Here is a 23,671-nt window from a genome sequence, read left to right as displayed (position 1 = left end):
CTGGGGCCTGATTGACTGGGAGATCCTGCCCAGACTGGGCTAGACCCAGCCGCTCGGCCCTGGGGCGCCGCACAGACACCCCGCCCCCACCCAACCCCACCAACACCTCTCGCCTGTAAGCGACCCCCCTCCTCTTCACACGCGGTTCACAAACATTAGCATGCGTATGTCAAAGTTTCACACGCTTCCCCACATGCGGCTGTGCTACTCCTCACAAATGCTTTCACACTTGCGCGCCATCACACGTATTTACACATGCCAGATGCTCATGTGTGGTTAGAGTTTGTCACCCGTCATGCCCAGATTCTCACAGTCCATATTCAAGGCCCGTGCGCTCGGTGCACACGTGTGTTGTCGCACACACCGGTCGTGAAGGCCTTCTGGCGCGCCTAAAAGCCAGAGCAGACCCCCTGCGGACAGAGGCTCCCGAGTGGCACAGACACTGATGCACCGAGACGCCTTGAGCCCTACCCGCACATGTTGCACACTTGATCACACACAAGGTCGCACTTTATTCCCGGCATCTAGACGCTGACACAATCTCCCGAACAAAGACAACATTGACAAGCCCAACAAAAACAAACAGCCGCGTGTGTGGGGAGGGGCAGCGGAGGGCGGGGGGGGGGTTGGAGCAGGAGTGTGGGAACGCGGGCACCTGAGCCTGAGTGTGCAAGGCTCCAGAAAGGTGCGGGGCATATCATCAAGCTCGCGCCCGCAGGATACGCGCGTAGATCGGTGGGTACGAGGTGGTTCTCTTCTCGCGCACGCGACTGTGCCGGGGACGCAGACCCGCCACCCCGTTCAGGCCCACGAAGCTGCACGCAAACCCGCGAGTGAGAGAACACACAGCGCAGAGCGGATTTGTCCGGGTATAGGCGGGCGCTTGGCCCCGCTCCCCGCTCCTACCCTTCCCTCCTCCACCGCCCCAGCCCCCCAGCCCCCGGGCAGCCGCGAGCGGGGCGGGCGGGGCAGGGGCGGGGCGGGGTGGCGGGCGGCGCCGGCCCAAAAGGCGGAGTCGCCAGGAGCAGGGGCCAGAGCTCGGCGCGCGCGGTGCTGTCGGCGCCGCGGAGAGAGCCAGCGGGAACCCAGACCCCGAGGCGCCCCCTGTCTCCGCTCGGCCTGGCCAGGCCCCGCGCTATGGAGTTCATTTGGGCCCCTCTCTTGGGTCTGTGCTGCAGTCTGGCCGCTGCTGACCGCCACACCGTCTTCTGGAACAGTTCAAACCCCAAGTAAGCCCCAAGTCTCCCGCGGGCTGCCGGGCGCCTGGTTGGCACTGCACCCCACCCCCCAGGTTTAACCGTCCTGGCCAGCCCGCGACCTGAGTTTTGGGGAGGTGACCAGAGGCGGGAGGGCTTTCGTAGAGGACTTCCCCCACCCAGCTGGGGGTACCCCACCGGAGTCTACTTGGGTAGGCATGATTTCTGATTTTCCTGCCTTCCCTCTCTGGCTGCCACCCCTGTTATTCCCAAGGGAGGGACCCGTGTGAGGACCACCCTGGCTGGCTGCAGGGAGGGTGTTTTAGGCCCTTCCACCGGGAGGGCTTTTCCTTGTCTGTCACTTGGGCATTGCCCACACTGACAAATACCTGATGTGACCCCAGGAGTAAGCTGAAGGCTCTCTGTGATCCTGGGAGGACTCCCCAGGAGGGGCCTGAGTTGCTGGCAGGAAGCCTCTGTTCTGTATTTAAGGTGACCCTGGAAAGTCCCCACAGGTGGCCTTTGAGTGAGGCAAATGCTCTTGTGGGTAGGCTCAGGGAGTCAGCTGTTTATGAGGGTCAAGTGGCAAAACTGAAGAGTTGGGGGAAGGGCCCGGGTGGGAAAGGGTGGGAGGAATAGAAGGGGTTAAAAAGGTTACCCAGGACTCTGGGCAGGAAGGAGTTAATTTCTCCTGGGCAGGTTTAGGGCGGTGAGGCAAATGGTACTGGAAGGAAGAAGCTCCATCGGGACCCTTTGTTCTTGCCCTTGAGTTTTCTGAAGTTATGGGAACTATATTTGCGGGAAAACAGGAGAAGGGGGGCAGGGGGAGAGAGGAGGGCTGGGCAGCATGGGGTCAGGAAACACTTCACTTAGCTGGGTCACCCCCAGCCTGAGCACGCCTGACCCCCCACCCCCCTTAGAGAAATTTATGGTGCCAACTTCCTCTGACCCTGGGGCAGCATTGCCTGGTGGGGGGTCTGTGGTCTGTGGCATGCGGGGGGTGGGGGGTGGGGGGGGAAGGCAGGGAGCTGCCAGCTGCCAACCCCAGAGGGCATTGCCCTCTTGCCCATCTGCCACCAGGCCCGGCCCTCCCCCCGCCCTCCCCCACCCTGCTTCTTGCTCCCTGGTCTTTGCTTCCTTGACCCAATCTTGTGTTAGTGGGAGAGAGCAAAGTCCCTGTTTATGCCCGTGCCAGGTGTTGGCTAAAGGAGGAGGAGGGGACAGGAAGCCATGAGTAGGGAGGGGGGCACCCCGGCCTTTTCCGTTCCCAAGCTCCCAGGTTTCCTCTCTTTCAGGAAGGAGCCTCTTCCTTGCCCCCCCTCTTTGCCTTCCCTGACGCTGCTGCCCCCCTCTCCCAGATGGAGAGCAAGAGTCAGAGGAGCACTAAGTGGAACAGATTGTACCACCAGGAGGGGGAGGGATCGGTGTTCCCACCCCGCACAGCTTCTGCCCTTTTGCTTGCCACACGCACCATTCCCAGGACCCAAGGGAAGCCAGCCTGAGTGGAGTCCACAGGCAGCCGAACCGGGCCCAGCTTGGGGGCAAAGATGAGGTGGCAGTGAGCTGGGCGGGTGTGAGGCTGGCACAAGTGACTCAGGGCAGTGGGCATCTGCTCTGGGATCTCCAGGCCCCAGGCAGGGGGCAGAGTGGCGAGGGGGTAGTGAAGAGGGTGGTGCAACTGTGAACAGGGTATTGACCTGCTGGATGGGGCAGGTACCCCACCCATTCAGACCTGCCAGCTCCCTTTGCATGGAGGACAGTGCCCAGGGCAAGTGGGCACCATGCCATCCCAGGGGTCCAGGGGGCTGTCCACATTTGACAAGGTAAATTTTCACAGGTTCTCATGAGTGCTGGGGCGGGTAGTAGAGGTGGAGGAGGAATGAGTCAGTGCCCGTCACGGGAATGGGGGAAAGACGCCAGGCCCTGAGCTGAAATACCTGTTCTGAAATGGCTTCTATGTTTATCTCTCCAGAGAGGAATTTTAAAAGCCTCTCTCTGCCTCTCTCTCTCTCTCTCTCTCTCTCTCTCTCTCCTCTCTCACCCTCTTGGTCTTTTCCCCAGGGTGGGGGAGGGGTGCTAGGAAGCCAAGCTTGAGCACCAGAGAGCTCCTGCAAGGCCAGCCTTTTTAAGGGTCACCCTCACTGGGCAGTGGGTGCTCACTGCACAGACCTCCTGGCCTAACTCCTGCCCCTCCTCCTCCACCCATGCCTAGGGCTTTGGTTTGATGCAAGTTGGCAGCCAACTTGCTGAGTCTCTAGCTGGCAGTGCTTAGGGGAATTCGGAGAAGCTGACCAGCTTGGAGAGGGAGGTGGGGAGTCACTTTCCCCCCTGCTAGAACCCCACCCAGGCTGGAGCCAGGTGTCTGGAGCTGGGGGGAGGGGTGGTGGGCAGTCGGGCTGGAGCCAGTGGAGACTGAGGGGAGGGGGGGCAGGCTGGGAGAGGGGAGCTGGCTCCACCTGGGAGGAGGGGAGAGGCAGTCTCAGGGCTGAGAACGCCAGCATTCCTGTAGCCCACTCTTGGGAGGTGACTGTGGCTTTGGGAGATGAAGGAGCAGGGATAGTGGAGAAAGAAGTAGACAAGGAGACCTGAGCAGCTAGAAAATTTGAGGTGACTGAAAGACTTGATGAAAGCGTTTTAACTTAAGGAATCCAGGCATTATCTGTGGAACCGGGTATCCTGGGTGTTTGGGGGGAAAGTGCAGCCGAGAAAAGTGAGGTTTCTTCCCCTGAAGAAAGGAGAAGAAAAGGCAAAGAATGAGAGAAGGGAACACATTCCCATGTAGGGGGCTCAGTGCCAGCATGGGAAAGGGAAAGGGCTACTTGGATCCTGATTATAGATTTGGCCAGTGGGTCTCAGACTGATATAGCAGCATTTAAAGGAGCAAGGGGTAGGATAGATTTGGGGGAATGTCCACGGGTGGAAGAGAATGGTGAGTGAGATGTGGAAATATCTAGAAGCCCATCCTTAAGTAAATACCAGGAGGGTTAGGGGAAGTACTGTGGCACCTGAAAGATGCTAAGTCGGTGCTACTTAGAAGATTAATGGGAGACAATGATGGGGCTAGGAGTGTTTGGAGATGGTGGAAAGATATTTAAGAAATCAAGGTCAGTAAATATTGGGAGTTGAGATTTTTGAAAAATCCTTAGCGGGTGGGGATCTGGTGTGAAATGTGAGGGGTCGTGTAAACATTCGGAGGCTTAAGACTCTGGCTGAGTGACCACCTGCCTTCTCCCCCTTGCACGCCCAGGTTCCAGAATGAGGACTACACGGTACACGTGCGACTGAATGACTACCTGGACATCATCTGTCCACATTATGAGGATGACTCTGTGCCAGAAGCTGCCATGGAGCGGTACACACTCTACCTGGTGGAACGTGAGCAATACCAGCTGTGCCAACCCCAATCTAAGGACCAGGTCCGCTGGCAGTGCAACCAGCCCAATGCCAGGCATGGCCCGGAAAAGCTGTCTGAGAAGTTCCAGCGTTTCACCCCTTTTACCCTGGGCAAGGAGTTCAAAGAGGGACACAGCTACTACTACATGTGTGAGTGCCTGGGGGATGTGCTCGGGCACAATGCAGGGACTTTGGAACATGCTTAGCGAGGAGTCATTAGCAGCAGGTCCCTTCCCATCCCGATTCTGTATTCATTCATTCACACTAAAAAACGTGGAGGGAGCTTCTGTCATGCACTGGGTGCCCTGCTTGGCACTGTAGGCACAGAACACCAGGGTCCCTGCCCTCCAGGAAACAAGAAAGAGGCACATGGGGTAACGGCCCATTTGAACAGCGTAACATGGAAAAATGACCCCAGAGCATAGGAGAAGCAGAGGAGGTCGCCAGGCGGGAGGGAGCACTTGCTCAGGCAGCGTGCTGTCTTCAGGGAACGCCATTGGAGGGACACTGGAAGTGGAGTTGATGAGCTGGGAGGGGTGGACAGGGTAGGTCCTGGGAGCCTAAGAAATGCTAAGGAGTTTGGACTCTTTCCTGAGGACAGCAGGGAGCTGCTGGCGTATGTTAACAGTTAGAAGATCAGCTTTGTGTAGAATTGGTCCAGGACTCACTCTGTCATTCGGGCCTGGGCTGGGCAGTATAAAAAGGCCAGGATAAGGGGATACTTTGTGAAGGCCTCACCCCCCTTTAGGGTTGGAGGAGTGAAACTTGGGGAGGGCGCAGTGTCTATGTGCTGTTTACCTCCAAAGGCAAGGGTTATCCTAAAGAATGGGAGCTTGCACGGAACATTGGGCAGAAAGTAGGCAAAAACTAAGGAAGGTAAGAATCAAAGCTTAAAGGGGGCAGAGGGATTAAAATGAACAGAGACCAAGAAAGCACGGCCAGGGCCGTTTGCCTTTGTATTTTCTCCCAACAAAGGATCCTTCATTAATACCCTGTGGGTTTATCTTGCAGCCAAAGCCGTCCACCACCAGGAAGACCATTGCTTGCGGTTGAAGGTGACCGTCAGTGGTAAAATCAGTGAGTGTCAGGGCCTGTGGCCCGCCTTCCTCCATTTCTGTGGGCCTGGCCTAGAGATCCCGGGTGGGAGGGAAGTCCCACTGCCCAGCCCAGCCGTCTGCTTTCAGGCGCCGTACCTGATCTATCACCACCTTGTCTTTCAGCTCACAGTCCCCAGGCCCATATCAACTCACAGGAAAAGGGATTGCCAGCAGGTAGGTAGATGAGCAAATTGGGCTTGGGGCACAGAAGAAGGGCTGCTTGGGGAGGTTGGGTGCAAGCGGTGGCTCCTTTGCCAGGCAGGACCTGGGGAAACCTTGTTGGGCTAAGGGCGATTACCAGTGTTGGGGCCACTCACCCAAGGGACTTTTGCCCTCTCACTTTGCAGATGACCCGGCTGTGCAGGTTCTACATAGCATCGGTCACAGTGCTGCCCCCCGCCTCTTCCCACTTGCCTGGGCTGTGCTGCTCTTGCCATTGCTGCTGTTGCAGACCCCGTGAAGGTGTACGCCACATCTGGCGTAAGGATTGGAACTAGGCTGAGGAGGCAGGGGCAGGCACCCCTCACCTGTCCTGCGGCCCCTCCCAAAGCCTCAGTCCTGGGAACCATTCCCACAACATGCACAAGCTGCCACCTGGCAGCCTCAAAACGAGTCAGTATTAAGGGTTTCAACCAAAAGGTGGTCGGCAAGCCTGCAGCGTGAACCCCACATTCACCTCAGAGAGTCGAACAAAGAAGTGGGGACGGTGCTTTCCCCACTATTCCTGCCCTTAAGCCAAAGAAACAAGCTGTGTAGACGGTCTTTTAAAAAGGGCTCTGTGGGAGCCCAGCTGAAGAAAGGACCTGGGGTCCTGCTGATAGACACTGAGCTCAGCAGAGATGCCCCGCCCAGAGAGCCAGGAGGCCCAGATGAACTGACTGAAGGAAAAGCAAGAGGAGGTGTCCTGCTTGGAGGCGAGGACAGCATGCTTGGGCTGACCCAGCATCTCCCCCGAGACTTCCGTTTGTGGAGCTGCCACGGAGGGGTTTGCAGCCAGACACTGCAGCCTTCCAGAGCTGTGCCAGCAGGGGGGCTGTGCCAACCTGTTCTTAGAGTGCAGCTGTAAGTAAGGGCAGTGCCCATGTACACAGAGTCTGTGCCTGGAGTTAGCCTGAAGGGCAGTGCCCACTTGTACAGGATCTGTATATAAATTTGCTGTACGTCTGAGCTGATTTCTACAACTGGAGTTTTTTTATACAATGTTCTTTGTCTCAAAATAAAGCAATGTGTGTGGTTTTTGGACATGCGTTATTTGCCCCTCCATCCTAATTTATGACCACCGAGTCCCTGCTGCGTGCTACACCAGTTGGTGGGGGCGTTGATATTTTCCCCTCTCTCTGGAAAGTATATATCCCCCCCTCACCAGTCCCAAAGGGTGGAGTGTTTCCCTCCCACGGCTGTGCGGGACAGGAGTGCTCCCCACGCAGCCTCAGCTTCTAGCCTGCATCCCACTTTGGGAGTTCTTCCTTCCCAACTTCTGCCCCACTCCCACCCTCTGGGCACTGGGCTTGGGCCTGCCATTCTGTTCAGGTACTCATGCTGCTGGGTGAGTCAGGGCTGGCTGGCCTGGAATGCCAGCTTAGGCATGGTGCCTGCCCCACTGCTCCACCAAGAGCTGTGTGGGAGGAGGGAAGGAAAGTTCCCTGCCGAAGGACTTGCTAGGGGATCAGGGATACCCCGGTTAGTGGTGCTGAAGGGGGAATGGACCTGACGAACTCTTGGTGGTTCTTGTCTATCCCTGCTGTCTGGTGGAGAGACGGGGATGAGGCCTCAGCAAACCGAGAGAATCTCCCAAGCCCTGGGCAACTGAGGTGGAGCTCTGGAGAGGAAACATGTTTTTTGTTTTAAAGATTTTTTTTTTTATGCATATAAGAACTGGGGTGTAGACCACAGGGGCAAGGGCGGTGAGAAGATTGACCAGAGACAGAGCGGGGAACAGAACAGGCAGACTAAGACTGCTGAGGGGAGCAGCAGACGAGACAGGAGAGGACTGCTGCGCCATTGGCTGGCTCCCTGGCAGGGCATCGAACTCGTGCTGCTGTGGCTGCCGATAGCTTCAGTGCTGAGACTTAACCCCCTGCACCACCAGGGAGGCCTGGGAACCGTTTTTTTGGAGCACGGAGAAGCCCAGCAACATTTTGTTTTGAAGCTCACCACGCAGGCTCCCGGGCCTGTGGGGAAGAGCTATGGCTGAGGGGCGAGGAGGCAGCAGGTAGTGAGGGGCAGCGGGTGCCCTCGAAGCCCGAGGGAGGGAGCCCGCCGGGGTCTGGAGGGCACGTCGGGCTCACAAGCCCCGCGAGCCGTCGGAGAGGCGCGGGCGCTCGCTCGGCGGGGCGGAGCCTGAGTTCCCGCTTGACGTTCCCGGGGTGGGCCAAGTTCCGCTCCAACTTCCGGGCGGGGGGAGCGCTCGGGGGCGGAGTTGGGGTACGAGGGGCGGGGCTCCGGCGTCGCGGGGTTTCAGACCGAGCTTGTCCGGGCCTCGCGCCGAGCGCGGGACCCCACAGCCTGCGGGATGGAGGCGGGCGGCGTGACCGACTCGCTCCTGTCCGCAGCTTGCGTGTTCTTCACCCTCTGCATGTTCTCCACCGGCCTGTGAGGACGCGGCCGGGTCGGGCTGGGGAAGACCAGGAAGTCAGGAAAGAGGGGATTCAGAGGGGACCGCAGCCCCAGGCTGCGTCCGGAATCTGGGGTCAAAATGGAATTGGGGGGAGGGAGCCGGGATAGCTGGGCGAGGCTGATCTCTGGACCCGAGGGAAAAGGCCAGCGAGCTGAGGGCGGAGCCCGGGAGCTGTCTGGGGAGGAGCACAGGCTTTGGGGGTCTCAACTCCCCAGTAGCCTCCCTTCCCACTTGTCACCCCTGCCTTCGGGGCCCCGTTACAGCTCGGACATCAGGCACATGTGGATCACCCGGAGCGTGGACAGTGTCCAATTCCTGCCCTTTCTCACCACGGATGTCAAGTGAGAGGGGAGATGGCTGCTGCGGGAAAGGCTGTCTCAGGGGAGAGGGGTGTGGGGTGAAGAGAAATCTGGAAGAGGACCCTGGGGTCCCTCTCCCATACTCAACCCCCGTGGGCGAATGTCCCTCCCCTCCACCCTGCAGCACCCTGAGCTGGCTGAGTTATGGAGCCTTAATAGGAGATGGGACCATAATCGTCGTCAATGCCGTGGGCACGGTGCTGCAGACCCTCTGTGTCTTGGTGTATCTGCACTACTGCCCTCAGAAGGTAGAAGCCCTCCCTTGGACACAATACCGCTGCCGGCCCTTCCCTGTTGGCAAGGCAAACACTGCTTCTTAGAAGACTTACAAGCTAGCCCCGTCATCTTTTCCTGGAAGACCCCTCCAGCCTTGCAATCTTCCTCCATGAAGCCAACCTTCTGAGACACACCTGCCCCTCATTCTGTCCAGGCTGGCAGCCTTGCCTAGCCTGATGGTTCCTTGCTCCCCAACAAGCTGAAGAGAAAGGGCTTTTGTCTTCATAGATCCTTCAGAGGCAGGAACAGTGACTGAGAAGGAGATAATTAGCTCTGCTTCCCCACTCAATCACCCGAGTATTTATTAGGTTCCTACTGTGTGTACCAACCTCACAAAGACAGGACTCCCTAGAAAGCCACAGCACTGTGAGTGGATTAGACATGTGCTCAAGTCACTGGTGGGAAAGCAGCTGTGAGAAGTACAACACCGGAGACTTAGGCAAAGTTGGCCCCCCCAACTGGAGGAGGGGGGCGTGAGGGGCGGGGAGGCAGGAGGCATTCCTGCTGAGAGTCCTAGGAGGACTCAGCACATCTAGAAGTAAGGCTACTCTTTCCCCTACAGCGTGTAGTGCTCCCTCAGACTGCAGCCACACTGATGGTCTTTCTCCTGGCTTTTGGCTACTTTTGGTTCCTGGTGCCGGAGGAGGACCAGCTTCAGCAGCTGGGCCTCTTTTGCTGTATCCTCACCATCTGTATGTACCTCTCACCAATGGCTGATTTGGTGAGTTTGGTGTCCAGGGAGGTGGGGGGAGATAAGGATCAGGCTTCCATTGCCAGAGACTAGCTTACACTCCAGAGTAAGGGAATTCTGGAAGGAGACAGGCAGTAGAGGCGGGCGAATGGGAGGCAGGAGGGATACATTGGCTAACAGCAGCTCACAGGAGATATTTGATCTCTTTCTGATAAAATTCTTAAGGTAGGAATTTTACTGTCTGGCCTAGGAGTGTCTTTCATCCTTTCCCACAGGTCAAGATCATTCAGACTAAATCAACCCAACGCCTCTCCTTCTCACTCACCATTGCCTCTCTCTTCTCCTCTGCCTGCTGGACCCTCTATGGGTTTCAACACAGAGACCCCTACATCATGGTAAGCAGAACAAGGATGGGGAGACAGGTGTGAAAAGTGGAAAATCAGCTCCTCTCTTCATAGCAGCCATGTGATTTCAGGTGCCCAACCTTCCAGGAGTGCTCACAAGCTACATTCGACTCTGGCTTTTCTGGAAGTACCCCAAGGAGAAAGACAGGAACTATCAGCTCCTGCAAACCTGAGGGAGTTCACCTGACCACAGGGCACCTTAATGCCAACCTTTTACCAAAGAGTTCCTCACTTCAGCTGTCCCTGCTGACTAGCTCCATGTGTGTTTCAAGAGACAACTTTGAGAACTGAGGGACCAAAGAGATTTATTTAGAAGATTGGGTGGGAACTAAGAGATGAATCACTTTAATTTTTTAGAGATTATATTTTTTACTTTTGGAGGTTGGGGTGAACTCTTTAGAATGTGCCTTAAAAATAAAATGTTCCGTTACCCCTGCGCATCAAGGCTCATTTTCTATTCAGTGATTCTTAACATGTCCTGTTTTGTGAAAGGCAGACCGGCACTGCCCCATCCAGTTATTATTGGGCTGGCACAGTTGGCTCAGAAAAGGTATCAGAAAGAACCCAGAGGTTGGAAAGACCGAAGACCTTAAAAAGAGCAAGGCTTGGATGTTGTGAAGAATGAAAGTCAGGCTTCAGTTAGTACTTCACCGCAGGGTTAAAAGGACCAAGGCAATGATAAGACAGTTGCATCCTGGGAGATTTTGAGGGGGATCTTTGCCTCCTTTGGAGCCAAAAGGAGGAACACCAACAGCATGCAAAAAGAAAATATGTCCACAGAAAAGTGGTTCTCGACACCCGGCACAGAGAACCTCAATTCCCATTCTCCATACTCAAACAAAGTTAGAAAATAAACTCGCTCTTTAATGAGGGATGGAAGGGAGGGCTGCCCGGCGGGGATGGGTCTAGGGTGTCAGAAGCGCATCCCCCTGCGGGCTAAGTCGGCTCGTGCCTCCAGGATCTGGCTCTGCAGCTCGCGAGCGGCGTCCTCGCAGTCGTGGAAAGTGGCCACGCGATAGCCCACAGTGCCCAGGGCGTAGCAGCCGGCCGACACCAGCAAGTAGGCGGGCAGTGGCCACAGGACCTCCCGGCATGCCCAGGGCAGCTCCAGGCCCAAAGCTCCCATGGTCAGGGCTGCCCAGGCGGAGCCCAGGAGCGCTAGTCCCCAAAGCCACTGAGCTAACTTCGTCATGGTCACTGCGGGAAAAGAAAGAAAAGGTGGAGGTCGCTTCCACTCCGCTACTCCCGCTTCATCTGAGACCCATTCCCTGTCCTCCCTCCCCGTCTCGGTAGCACCGAGCCTCAACACCACTCCTCCGTCGCTCTCGCCCTCCCCTGCAAGCCGTCAAACTACACCTACCTATGCTCCCGGCTTCTCCCCTTCCGCGCGCGCGGCTGCAGCAGCGGCAGCCGGAAGTCCTTTTCTGCGCGTGCTCACCCCTGCTCGGCATTCTGGGAGTCGTAGTCCGCGTGGCGGCGCCGCGGGCTCCCAACGATGTCGTTATCCAGTCTGATTTCAGCCGACTGTGCTCCACAAACCGTGATCTGGGTCGCGAGGGGCTGCAGAGCTGCTGCTTCTTCCGCGGGACCCAGCTCCAGGCTGTCGTGGGGTTTTTAGAAAGCCTGAGGACTCCAATCCTTGCAACAATGTGGGAATGTGATGACGTTGCTCTTAAATTTACTCCTTCTGCCCAGAACGCCCATTCATTCTTTCACTTATTTATTCTTAAAAAATAAATAAATAAATAATATATATATATATATATATATATATATATATATATATATATATAGGGCCTCCCTGGTGGTGCAAGGGGTTAAGTCTTAAGTCTCAGCACTATGAAGCAATCCGCAGCCACTGCAGCATGAGTTCTATCCCTGGCCAGGGAGCTACCCACATGGTGCAGCAGACCTCTCCTGTCTCACCTGGTGCTCCCCTCAGCAGTGTATTACAGTAGATCTGCCTGCCCTGCTCCCCACTCTGTCTCTGGTGAATCCTCTCCCCTCCTCCCCGCCCCTCTCTTCTGGCCTAGACCCCAGCTCTTGTATGCCTAAATAAACAAATCTTTAAAAAAAAAATTTTATTTAGGGCCTCCCCGGTGGCGCAGCAGTTGAGCGCTGGGTTGCGAAGCTGCCGAAGCCTCAGCGACGCTGGTTCGATCCCCGGCTGCTCCCCGGCCACCGGAGGAGGGTCCCACATGGCGCGCAGACCTCTCCTGCCGCCCGCTGCTCCCCTCAGCAGTGTACTTCATCAGTCTGCCTGCTCTGCTCCCCGCTCTGGCTCTGGTGAATTCTCTCACCCTCCCGCGCTTCTGACTGTACCCAGTGCATGTATAAACAAAAAACAAAACAAACAAACAAATAAAAAGAAAAACATGCCTCTATAAAAAAAAATTATTTATTTTTGCGTAGAACTGGAGTGCAGGCCAAAGGCTGGGGGGGGGAGGGCGGGTGAGGGAGGAGAGGGGGCTTTTCTTCATTCTTTCACTGGAACGTTTCTTCAGTGCCCACAGAAATAGAGTTGTCAAGACATAAGGTCCCACCTGGGGTGGAGGACAAGGGCAGGAGTCTTGAAAGAAAGATGCTTTAACAACAAACCCTGATGCCTTGAGAAAGTGTTAAAACAGAAGTGGTCACATTTTTATAAGGAAACGTAGGGGAGCAATCAATGCAGCTCAGAGTTAAGGGATGAAGGTCTCCGGGCAGATGTCTTTAAGGAAGTAATAAAAAAAAAACAAAAAACGGGAACAGAGGAATAACCTAACCGGATAATGTTTGAGATGTTGAGAGAAGGTGTATAATACATCTTTCAAAGAATTTTGGGGGTGAACTCATTATGTGTATGTAGAAAACCAAATGGAAGAAAAGGTCAGGCAATTATCAACCTCAGGAAAAACAAAGCGTTATAAAAGAAAGGAAAGGAAATTGATAAAAGCCAGTCTGATAAAGACCACTAGGAACATAACTAGTTAGAGAGAGGTCTATTAACTTGCTGTGAGAGAGCGCAAACTCCGGGAACTGTTGGGCGGCTCATCAAACAAAGAAAAAACAGGGTCATTACAGGATATGGGAAAGGGTTGAGTTTAGGTCATATTTAAATGAAGCAGTGTTTTGATAGGCTCCAGGTAAGCACAGATGTAAGTGAAAGGTAGAATCAACAAGCCTGGGCTGAGAAGTATGTTGAAGGTCCACTTAGAAACTACAAAATTAAGATAATTAATTGTAGATAATTATATAATAGATAACTACATAATTAAGATAAATGTAGAACAGTTGTGTCCAAAACCCCATTATCTGAAGCTTTGCACCTAGTTTGGAAACCTAGACTGCTTCTCTGTGTCAACATAATTGACATGACTCAAGCCTCCAGGCAAGAGTGGGCTATTCCATTCTCACTAATTTCAAATAGCAAAGTTGTGACTGTCTATGATTTTTAAAATTATTTATTTATTTATTCATTTATTCATTTATTTATTTATTTATTTATATAAGAACTGGGTACAGGTCAGAGGCGCAGGGGGAGGTGGGTGGGGCAAGAGAATTCACCAAAGAGAAGCGGGGAGCAGAACAGGCAGAAGGACCAAAGACACTGCTGAAGGGAGCAGCAGGCAAGACAGGAGAGGTCTGCCGCCCCATCTCCCTGTCTGGGCAGGAATCGAACCCACGCTTCAGAGGCTGTGGACAGCTTCACAGCACAAGGCTCAACCTGCTGCGCCTCCAGGGAGGCCCTATGATTTTTTAAAAGATTTATTTATTTATGCATACAAGAACTGGGGTGCAGGCCAGAAGTGTGGGGAGATGAGAGGATTCACCAGAGAGAGTGGGGAACAGAACAGGAGGAATGACTGAAATACAGTGCTGAGGGGGAGCAGCAGGTGAGACAGGAGAGGTCTGCTGTGCCATGTGGGTAGCCCCCTGACTGGGGATCAAACATTCATGCTGCAGTGGCTGCAGATAGCTTCATGGGTTGCGTCTTAACCCCTCGCACCACCAGGGAGGCCCTGTATATGATTTTTTTTTTTTGACAAGCATTTTTTTTTAATAGAGGCATGTTTTACTTATTTGTTTGTTTGTTTGTTTGTTTGTTTGTTTATACATGCACTGGGTACAGTCAGAAGCGCGGGAAAGGGAGAGAATTCACCAGAGCCAGAGCGGGGAGCAGAGCAGGCAGAAGGACCGAAGTACACTGCTGAGGGGAGCAGCGGGGGGCAGGGGAGGTCTGCGCGCCATGTGGGACCCTCCTCCGGTGGCTGGGGAGCAGCTGGGGATCGAACCAGTACCACAGAGGCTGCGGGCAGCTTCGCAACCCAGCACTCAACCGCTGTGCCACCGGGGAGGCTCCTGTCTATGATTTTTAAAGACTGGAGTGCCTAACCCCCATGTCCTTGATGTTAATTAAAAGCAGTTTTTACAGATTCACAGTCTTAGTACAAACACTACATAACACAGTGCTAAAGAATATTTTCACAGTCATCATATTGTAAACACTGAATATTGATCTAACTAAAAACTGAAGTATATTTGAATTGAAAGGGTGGGAAAAGGGTACATTAGGAGAGTCGGGATTAGAGAATCACCCCTTATCTTCCAGAGCAGGTGTCAATCGATTATATCTAAAATAGAAAAATGAAATAATAATATGAGACTGTTATTTTGCAAGGTAGAGGTAAGTACCAAAAGAAGCAGCCAAAATATTTGAGAGTAGTTCATGGAGGAGTGTGTGAGGTAGGGGAGGAGGGGCAGCAAAAAGCTGAAGGGGGGGAGCTGTTCTTTTTTTTTTTTTTAAAGATTTATTTATTTATTCATACAAGCACTGGGCACAGTCAGAAGCACGGGAGGGCAAGAGAACCCACCAGAGCCAGAGCGGGGAGCAGAACAGGCAGAGTGAGGAAGTACACTGCTGAGGGGAGCAGCGGGTGGCAGGAGAGGTCTGCGCGCCATGTGGGACCCTCACCCGGTGTCCGGGAACTGAACCGGCGCAGCAGAGGCTGCGGGCAGCCCCGCAACCCAACGCTCAACCGCTGCGCCACCAGGGAGGCACAGGAGCTGTTCTTTTTCATTAAATGAAATTGACTTCTTAATGAATTGACTTCTTAAACTCTGAAAATTTCTTTAAGACAAAATAATATGATGTTGGGCCTCCCCGGTGGCGCAGCGGTTGAGCGCTGGGTTGCGAAGCTGCCCGCAGCCTCTGCAGCCGGTTCGATCCCCGGCTGCTCCCCGGCCACCAGAGGAGGGTCCCACATGGCGCGCAGACCTCTCCTGCCGCCCGCTGCTCCCCTCAGCAGTGTACTTCGGTCCTTCTGCCTGCTCTGCTCCCCGCTCTGGCTCTGGTGAATTCTCTCACCCTCCCACGCTTCTGACTGTACCCAGTGCATGTATAAACCAACCAACCAAACAAATAATAAATAAATAAATAAATAAATAAGACATGCCTCTAGAAAATTAAAATAATAATAATAATAATAATATGTTAGGGCCTCCCCGGTGGCGCAGCGGTTGAGCGCTGGGTTGCGAAGCTGCCGGCGACCTCTGCGGCGCCGGTTCGATCCCCGGCTGCTCCCCGGCCACCGGAGGAGGGTTCCACATGGCGCGCAGACCTCTCCTGCCGCCCGCTGCTCCCCTCAGCAGTGTACTTTGGTCCTTCTGCCTGCTCTGCTCCCTGCTCTGGCTCTGGTGAATTCTCTCACCCTCCCACGCTTCTGACTGTACCCAGTGCATGTATAAACAAAGAAACAAACAAATAAATAAATAAAACATGCCTCTATAAAAAATAAATAAATAAATTTAAAAAAAAAACAACAACAAAAAAAAAATAATAATATGTTAAACCTGCTGTATTCAGGGCCTCCCTGGTGGCGCAAGGTGTTAAAACACAACCTATGAAGCTATCTGCAGCCACTGCAACACGAGTTCGATCCCCAGCCAGGGAGCTACCCACATGGCACAGCAGACCTCTCCTGACTCACCCGCTGCTCCCCTCAGCAGTGTATTTCAGTCAGTCTGCCTGTTCTGTTCCCCACTCTGTCTCTGGTGGATCCTCTCACCCCCCACGCCTCTGGCCTGTGCCCCAGCTCTTGTATGCATAAATAAAATAAATCTTTTAAAAAAAAATAAACCTGCTGTATTCAAAGTGTCATTTCCCCTCAAATCTACCAGTAGCACAGTCAACACCTCACTGGTCACAATGACTTTCAGATATTGGCATAATGTGGGGGCTTGGCATCAGACATTTTATTTTATTCACCACAGTAGATATAGCCCTGAAAGACTGCCACTCCCCAGAAAAATTTCAGGGGAAAGGTAATAAAGGGCTTGACCCAACATCTATAAGGACAGATAATAAACTTTAACATTGTAGTAATAATCAGCAAAGAATAAATATTCATTGAGAGGCTATTATGTGTCTCTGTGTCATATATGTCATGCATGATAGATGGCTATTATGTCCTGGGTGATATTGACATGTCTAATTTTCACATCATGCTGTGGTAGGTGTTTTTATATCCCCATGAGTGAATGGGGAAATTCAAACAGAGAGATAGTAAAACGTAAGTGACTTGCCTGAGGTGGTACAGATAGTAAGCAGCAGAGCTGTTTCATTCCACTCGAAGCAATGTACTCTCACCCTTCTGAGTTACGTACAGGAATGGGCAGGGCAGATACAGATCATCCTTGCAGCCGACATTCATTGATTGATCATTCTGTGCCAGACACTGTGATGAGCACTTTATGTGCATTATCTCATTCAATCATCACAGCCACCATAGGAAGTAGGTACTATTATTATCTCCATTCCACAAATGAGGAAACTGAGGCACACCCCAGATGACCTGACTTCAGAACCTGCAAACTTAGCCATTAGAATATTGGGCCTCCCTCCCTAGATCAATGGAACGGATAAAAAGTGAAGAAACAGATCAAACCTATACCAATTGAACAGAGGACACAGGTGGCATCTCCAGCAAGTGATGAAGCATGGATTTTTTTAAATTTTAAGTTATTTATTTTTGCATAGAACTGGGGTGTAGGCCAGAGGTGCAGGGCCTGAGAGGATTCACCAGAGGTAGAATGGGGAGAACAGACCAACTTACTGAAATATGCTGCTGAAGGGAGCAGTGGGCAGGACAGGAGAGGTCTGCTGCGTCATGTGGGTCAGCTCCCTGGCCATAGCCTTGAGAGTGCTCAGACTTAACCCTAGGCCACGAGGGAGGCCAGAAGCATGGATTATTTGAAAACCATTTGCAACTAGCTTACCATTTGAAAAAGTAACTTTAATTAGATTTCCACCTTACACTTTATACCAAAGTTATTTCCCCTTGCATTAAAAAAATTTTAATGTGAGACATGAAAGTCACAAAGAGAGTCTCCACTGGTGGCGCCAGCGGTTGAGCGCAGTGCTGTGAAGCTGTCCACAGCCTCCGCAGCGCCAGCTCGATCCCGGCTGGCTGGTGAGAATCCCACATGACGCGGCAGACCTCTCCTGTCTCACCCTCTGTTGCTCTCAGCAGTGTATTTCAGTAGATCTGCCTGTTCTGCTCCCTGCTTTGTCTCTGATGAATCCCCGGTTCCTGTATGCATGAATAAATAAATCTTAAGAAAAAAAAAGTCACAAAGAGCTGTGGGCGCATGTTTCTCTAATGATCGGTTCTAGCAGCATGGCCTCCGAGCAGCCTTCTTGGGCGATTTTGCAGGGTCATTCACCATCTTCCTCCACTGAGCTCCAGACTCTCCTTTATAGATGGCACTTAGCATGATAAGCTGTAGGTTTGTTGTTGGCCTGCCCAGGACTCTTGTAAGTGAAACAAACAGGTGGCCAGGCTATGAAAGGGCAGGGCTTCTGAGAAATGCAAGACGCAGGACAGGAGGAAGGACAGGTGAGCTATTGACGGTCTCCAGAGAAATTAACCCAGCCTTCCTGGCCAGGAAATAAAACTCCTGAGGGGCCTCCCTGGTGGTGCAAGGTGTTGGGCACCACACTTTGAGGCAGTCCGCAGCCTCTGCAGCGTGAGTTTGATCCCCGGCCAGCCAGGGAGCAACCCACATGGCGCAGCAGACTTCTGTCTCGCCCGCCGCTCCCCGCAGCAGTGTACTTCGGTCAGTCTGCCTGTTCTGTTCCCCACTCTGTCTCTGGTAAATCCTCTCACCCCCAGCATCTCTGGCCTGTACCCCAGCTCTTGTATGCATAAATAAATAAATCTTTTAAAAAAAAATAAAACTCCTGAGACACCCCCACCTTTGCCAGCTTTGACCTTAGACATCACTGGACAAAAATCTGTAGATTTTTATGCCCTAACTCCTTTCTCTTCAATCTTTTTGCAGATCACCACCCTCTGCTGCTACAGCAGGACATAGTGTATGTGATTATACCAGGGTCTGAGGGACAGGGTAACTTGGGGGATAAAAGTTGAGGCTTTTCCAGAGGTACCCATTCTGCCACCACAACTGCTCCCCACCTACCCCCATCCCATGCAGGAATGAAAATATCTTCTTGGGCCTCCCTGGTGGCATAGGGGTTAAGTCTCAGCGCCCACCATCACAGCTGTGGTCTGATTTTGATCCCCTGCCAGGGAGCTCTCCCACATGGTTCAGCAGGCCTCTCCTGTCTTATCTGCTGCTCCCCTCAGCAGTGTATTTCAGTAGATCAGCATGTTCTGCTCCCCACTCTGTCTCCAGTGAAACTGCCTGCCCTTCCTCCCCCACACCTGTAGCCTGCACTCCAGTTCTTATATGTAAAAATAAATAAATAAGGGCCTCCCCTGGTGGCGCAGCGGTTCAGCGCTGGGCTGCAAAGCTGCCGCAGCCTCTGCAGCGCCTCTGGTTAGATCAGGTCCCACATGATGCGCAGACCTCTCCTGTGGCGCCCTGCTGCTCCCCTCAGCAGTTTTTTTCCTAGGTCTGCCTATTCTGTTCCCCGCTCTGGCTCTGGTGAATTCTCTTACCCTCCAGTGCTTCTCACTGTACCCAGTGCTTGTATAAATAAATAAATAAATCTTTTTTAAAAATTAATAATAAATAAATAAGTAAAATCTTTAAAAAATAAAAAATAATGATGGCTTCTCTGAAAAAAAAAAATGGGGGGCTGGGGCCTCCCTGGTGGCGCAGTGGTTGAGCGCTGGGTTGCGAAGCTGCCTGCGGCCTCAGCCTCTGTAGCGCCAGTTGGATCCCCAGCTGCTCCCCGGCCACTGGAGGAGGGTCCCACATGGCGCGCAGACCTCTCCTGCCACCCGCTGCTCCCCTCAGCAGTGTGCTTCGGTCCTTCTGCCTGCTCTGCTCCCCGCTCTGGCTCTGGTGAATTCTCTCCCCCTCCCGCGCTTCTGACTGTACCCCAGTGCATGTATAAACAAAACAAACAAACAAATAAATAAATAAATAAAGCATGCCTCTATTAAAAAAAATTTTTTTTTAAAAAATGGGGGGGATTTTAGAGCTCACTGGTCCTGGCATTGGGGTCCTGGCTCCTTCCTTTACTCAACTATGTGAACTTGGACAAGTAACTTAACCTCTCTGAGCCTCAATTTTCTCAGCACTACAATGGAACCAACAATTGATCCTCCCTACTAGTATTGATCTCAAGATTAAAGGGGATAATGTAGGTAGAGTGCTTCAGAAATGTGTGGCACCTGGGAAGCACTCGCTGGGTGTTAATGTTGTGACTAATCGCTGTCATTAGCTGCATAGCAGGGCTGAGGATACACCTTAGCACCCATAGCCTTTCCCTGGTCTCCCCACCATCACTCATGGGCCACTTTCTGAGGTAAGTTACTTTTGCCAATGGCTAAGCTCATTTTTATTGGGCTTTTCTGCTTTTGCTGTAAGAGAAATTCCAAATCTGTGAGTCCCTTGTTCTAAAGTACAACAAAAGTGAAGGCACGTGCACAATTACTTCCGCACAGAGGAGGGGAGCAACTGGCAGGGAGGGGGCACTTCAGAGCAGCCCTGAAGCCTGAATTGATACTGGAAAGACCTTTCCAGATGAGTAAGAGTTGTTCAGGTACAGGCCGGGTGGGGCAGGCACACAAGGCCAGGGGAAAGGCTGAACAAAGGCACAGAAGCATGGGGTTGTGGTGAGTAATCCCACGGCTGTCTGGGGATAAAGACTGCTTCCTGGGGGAGTGGCTGGAGATGAGCCTTCGAAAGCCTTGGCCAGGCTGTCAAAGAACCCTGAAAAAAGTTGAACTGTAGATTGGTTGTCTGCCTCAAAGACAACCTGGCCTGCCCTGGTTCATTGTATCTACAGAAGCAAGCACAGTGCAGGTACCCCAGCAGGGCTGCTGCAAGTGTGAGGTAAGAGACAGAGAGGAGGACAACAGGTTCGGATTTACTGATATCCAGGGAAACTGACCCAGCTCTCCCCGTCCCAGAAAATAGAAGTACTCCAGAGAACCCTCCCCCCATCTGCCAGACATAGGGTCTTTGGCCTTGGACAGCTCTGGACAAGGGGTCCTTCACCCCTTAGAGGCACACAGGCTAACCCATATGAGTTAGCCTGGCTCTGGGTGCCCAAGGTGCCAAGGTTTGCTGGGGTCTCGGGAAAGGTTCCAGGTGTGTTGACTCCATTCCTGCCCTCAGGACACCCACAGTTCCATAGGGGCGACAGGACAGACACACATGACATGCAATCATCAAAACACATACTTAAAAAATTACAGACAGGCTTCAAGGGGAGATGGTGGATCAGAGATTAGCTGCTGATTGGAGCCAGGGTGGGGTGAATCAGGGTTTCCTAGAGAAGGTAAGCTAGGAGAGACCTAGATGGGAAAGATGCTAGCCTGAGGGTGGAGGGCCCCAGGAACAGGCCTGGCAGCTGAGAGAAACAGCTGGCTAGTTCTGGGAATTCAGGAGTGTAGAGTTGACGCAGGTGGAGGTTGAGTTTCAGCAAAGAACTGAAAGAGTGACAGGTTTTGGTTTTTCTTTTAACAAATATGTACTGAGCACCTGCAACATGTCAGGCAGTGTTCTCATGTATAAAACAGACAAATACCCTGCCTTCCACCAAGCTTTCAATGAAAAAAATATTCCCTGTTTCAAAGAAGTTGTGAGAGACAGATAAGAAACAAATGTAGGGGTCTTCCTGGTGGCTCAGGGGGCTCTGGCCTATACCCCAGTTCTTTTAGGCAAAAATAAATTAATTAAATATTTTAAAACAACAAAGCACAGCACTGTTAAGCTATCTGCAGCTTCTGCAGCACAAGTTCAAACCCCGGCCAGCCAGGGAGCTCGCCACATGGCACGGCAGACCTCTCCTGTCTCGCCCGCTGCTCCCCTCAGCAGTGTATTCTGGTCAATCTGTCTGGTCTGTTCCCCACTCTGTCTCTGGTGAATCCTCTCACCCCCTGCACTTCTGGCCTGCACCACAGTTCTTGTATGCATAAATAAAAAAATCTTTTAAAAAAAGAAAAAGAAACTAATTGTAGTGGCAGGAAGGCCACTGAGCAGATTTTCTGATCCAACAGACCGGGTAAAGGAGAGCTTTGGAGCCCTTGGTGGCTTTCTTAGGCTTTTATTGAGCTTTACATGTAGTGTGGCAAACAGGTACATGGCAGGCAGTGGTGCCGGGGGCCAGGAGGCCAGCAGGCCTCCAAGGTCCCAGCAAGTCTTCACTCTGGACTTCTCTGGCCTTCTTTCTCCCCTTCTCCTGCTTCTGCTTCAGCTTCTGTCTGTGACTATCTCAATGTTTCTCCCATGGCCCACAGAAGTAAACAAGACAGCTTACAACAATGTAACAACTGTAGGTGCCCCATCAAGCAGGGCCATCCTAATGGTGGCAGGGCAGAAAAGCCTGAAAGCCATTTACCCTACACAAATATATAAATTGTTAATATTTCAAGGACTGTGAAGTTCTGTGAGGAAAACCATTGCCCCCTAAGGCATGAAGTGTTTCAGGCAGTGGAACAGCAAGTGCAAAGGCCCTGCAGTGAAGGCATACTTGGCACAGGGGCCACTCAGAAGCTGGGGGAGGGATGGAGTAAGCATGGGGAAGAGCGCAGAGATGAGGTCAGAGAGGTGGTGGGGACCAGATGGTATGTTGCAACCATGTTTTGCAACCATATTGGTTAAACAACATGGCAACAAGGATGGATCTGAATTTTAATTCTAGCCCCGCCTTCACTTATAATCAGGTTATTTTAAACTCTCGGATTTATTTTAAGGAAAGTGGCTCCTTTTATTACCAAGGCTGGCCAGTCCAAAATCTGTAAGGTCTCACTGTCAGACTTTTCCCTCCTCTGATCTAGGGTGGGAGCAATGGGAAAGTCTGTTTCCAGCCCAGGAGATTATCACAGCTGGGGATCTCTCAAGGGGGAGGTCAGCCTTTCCTTCTAGGTTTTAGGTAGAATTCTTCAGGGGACTGGAGGAGGCCCATACATATTATAGAGGGGAATCTGCTTCCCTCCTATTTTCAATGTAAAGCTCATTCAAAAACCCTCTCACAGGGGCCTTCCTGGTGGCCTAGGGGTTAAGTCTCAGTTCTATCACCTCTACAGCCCGAGTTTGAGCCACAGCCAGGGCCCACCTGGTGCAGCAGACCTCTTTCACCCATCGCTCCCTCAGTGTGTTTCATTAGATCAGCCTGTTCTGCTCCCTACACTCTCTGGTGAATCCTCTTGCACACACACCCCCTGTGCCTCTGGCCTGTACCCCAGTTCTTTTAGGCAAAAATAAATAAATTAAATATTTAAAAACAAACAAAAAAAAAAAACGCCCTCACAGAAACATCCAGGATAATATTCCCCAACCAAATTGACACACATCCCTTGGAGTAAGAATATTGACCTCATAAGGTTGATGTCAAGGTTGAAAAAGAGTATCTGTGAAGCGCTAATTACACTGACTGATTGGTGATAAATGCTCCAAGGTGGTTGTCACATAGAAAAAAAAAAAAAATACATTTGCTCAGTGCCTAGTAGGTTAAGCACTAGGCTAAGCTCTTCCACATTGTTTTTCAATTCAGATCTTCACCACCACTTGAGGCAGGTATGATTAGCTCCATTTTACAGGCAAGGAATCTGAGGGGCAGATAGGTCACTCAGTTTGCCCAAGGACTCTCACTGGCAAGTGTCAGAATCAAAACTCAGGTCTGTGTGATTTCAAGACCCTGGTTCTTACATACTGCCTAGAATCTGAAACTGCCTGAGTCAGGAGAAGGCCTAAGTCTCAGAGGCTAGAAACGGGGGCTGGAGATTGAGAGCGGGAGGGGAGAGCTCTCCTGGGCAACTCCCACAGGTGTACATATCCCTTGGTCCCAGCAATTCCCATGAAGCAGCCTAAGATCTCATGGCAACTCTTGTCCCAGAAAGAGGGTGTGTAGGATTCCTCTGTGGGATCCTGGCCTGAACTGAGAGAATCTGGCTCTTGCAGTCCCTCCTGACAGTGCAGCCTCTGTTAAAATGGTAGGGGACCCTCACTGCTTTCCCAGCTCAATTGATGTGAGGGCATTTCTCAGGGGAGGGTTCCTCACAGGCCCACCTTGCCTCAGGCCTGATTTACATAGGAGCTCAAATGACTGTTAGGCCCAAGTGTGGTTCCATACCACAGCACTGTCACTCTGATAGAACAGAAAGAATGGACTTACGTACAAGTGATTTGATTTTTTTTTAGATTGATTGATTGATTGATTGATTTATACAAGCACTGGGT

At 52.3% G+C, this 23,671-nt stretch overlaps 3 protein-coding genes across 5 annotated transcripts; 2 read left to right on the top strand and 1 right to left on the bottom strand.

Annotated features, from left to right (window-relative positions):
- Window positions 1-1,137: 1,137 nt before the first annotated feature.
- On the top strand, window positions 1,138-6,146 carry EFNA1 (ephrin A1; the record flags this gene model as incomplete). Of its 2 annotated transcripts, XM_084241921.1 has the most annotated exons (5): window positions 1,138-1,229; window positions 4,444-4,739; window positions 5,601-5,666; window positions 5,810-5,860; window positions 6,034-6,146. In XM_084241921.1, 5 exons carry the CDS (start codon window positions 1,138-1,140, stop codon window positions 6,144-6,146), a joined length of 618 nt encoding a protein of 205 aa, XP_084098047.1. The 2 variants fall into 2 exon arrangements, with proteins under 2 accessions (XP_084098047.1, XP_084098048.1); XM_084241922.1 differs by lacking the exon at window positions 5,601-5,666.
- Window positions 6,147-8,198: 2,052 nt separating this feature from the next.
- SLC50A1 (solute carrier family 50 member 1) lies at window positions 8,199-10,206 on the top strand (the record flags this gene model as incomplete). 2 transcript variants are annotated; one of them, XM_084243645.1, is made up of 6 exons in its annotated part: window positions 8,199-8,278; window positions 8,567-8,644; window positions 8,787-8,910; window positions 9,501-9,659; window positions 9,905-10,024; window positions 10,105-10,206. In XM_084243645.1, the coding sequence occupies 6 exons, from the start codon at window positions 8,199-8,201 to the stop codon at window positions 10,204-10,206; spliced, it is 663 nt and encodes a 220-aa protein (XP_084099771.1). The 2 variants fall into 2 exon arrangements, with proteins under 2 accessions (XP_084099771.1, XP_084099772.1); XM_084243646.1 differs by lacking the exon at window positions 9,501-9,659.
- Window positions 10,207-10,946: 740 nt separating this feature from the next.
- Window positions 10,947-11,400, bottom strand: DPM3 (dolichyl-phosphate mannosyltransferase subunit 3, regulatory; the record flags this gene model as incomplete). Its single annotated transcript, XM_084241794.1, has 2 exons — window positions 11,394-11,400; window positions 10,947-11,230 (listed from the first exon to the last, which is right to left on the bottom strand). Exon 2 carries the CDS (start codon window positions 11,223-11,225, stop codon window positions 10,947-10,949), a length of 279 nt encoding a protein of 92 aa, XP_084097920.1. The 5' UTR covers window positions 11,226-11,230; window positions 11,394-11,400.
- Window positions 11,401-23,671: the final 12,271 nt, after the last annotated feature.

The sequence above is a fragment of the Talpa europaea genome (assembly GCF_964194135.1).
Source record: "Talpa europaea genome assembly, chromosome: 9".
NCBI classification, from domain to species: Eukaryota; Metazoa; Chordata; class Mammalia; order Eulipotyphla; family Talpidae; genus Talpa; species Talpa europaea.
This window is presented reverse-complemented; position numbering and strand designations above follow the sequence as displayed.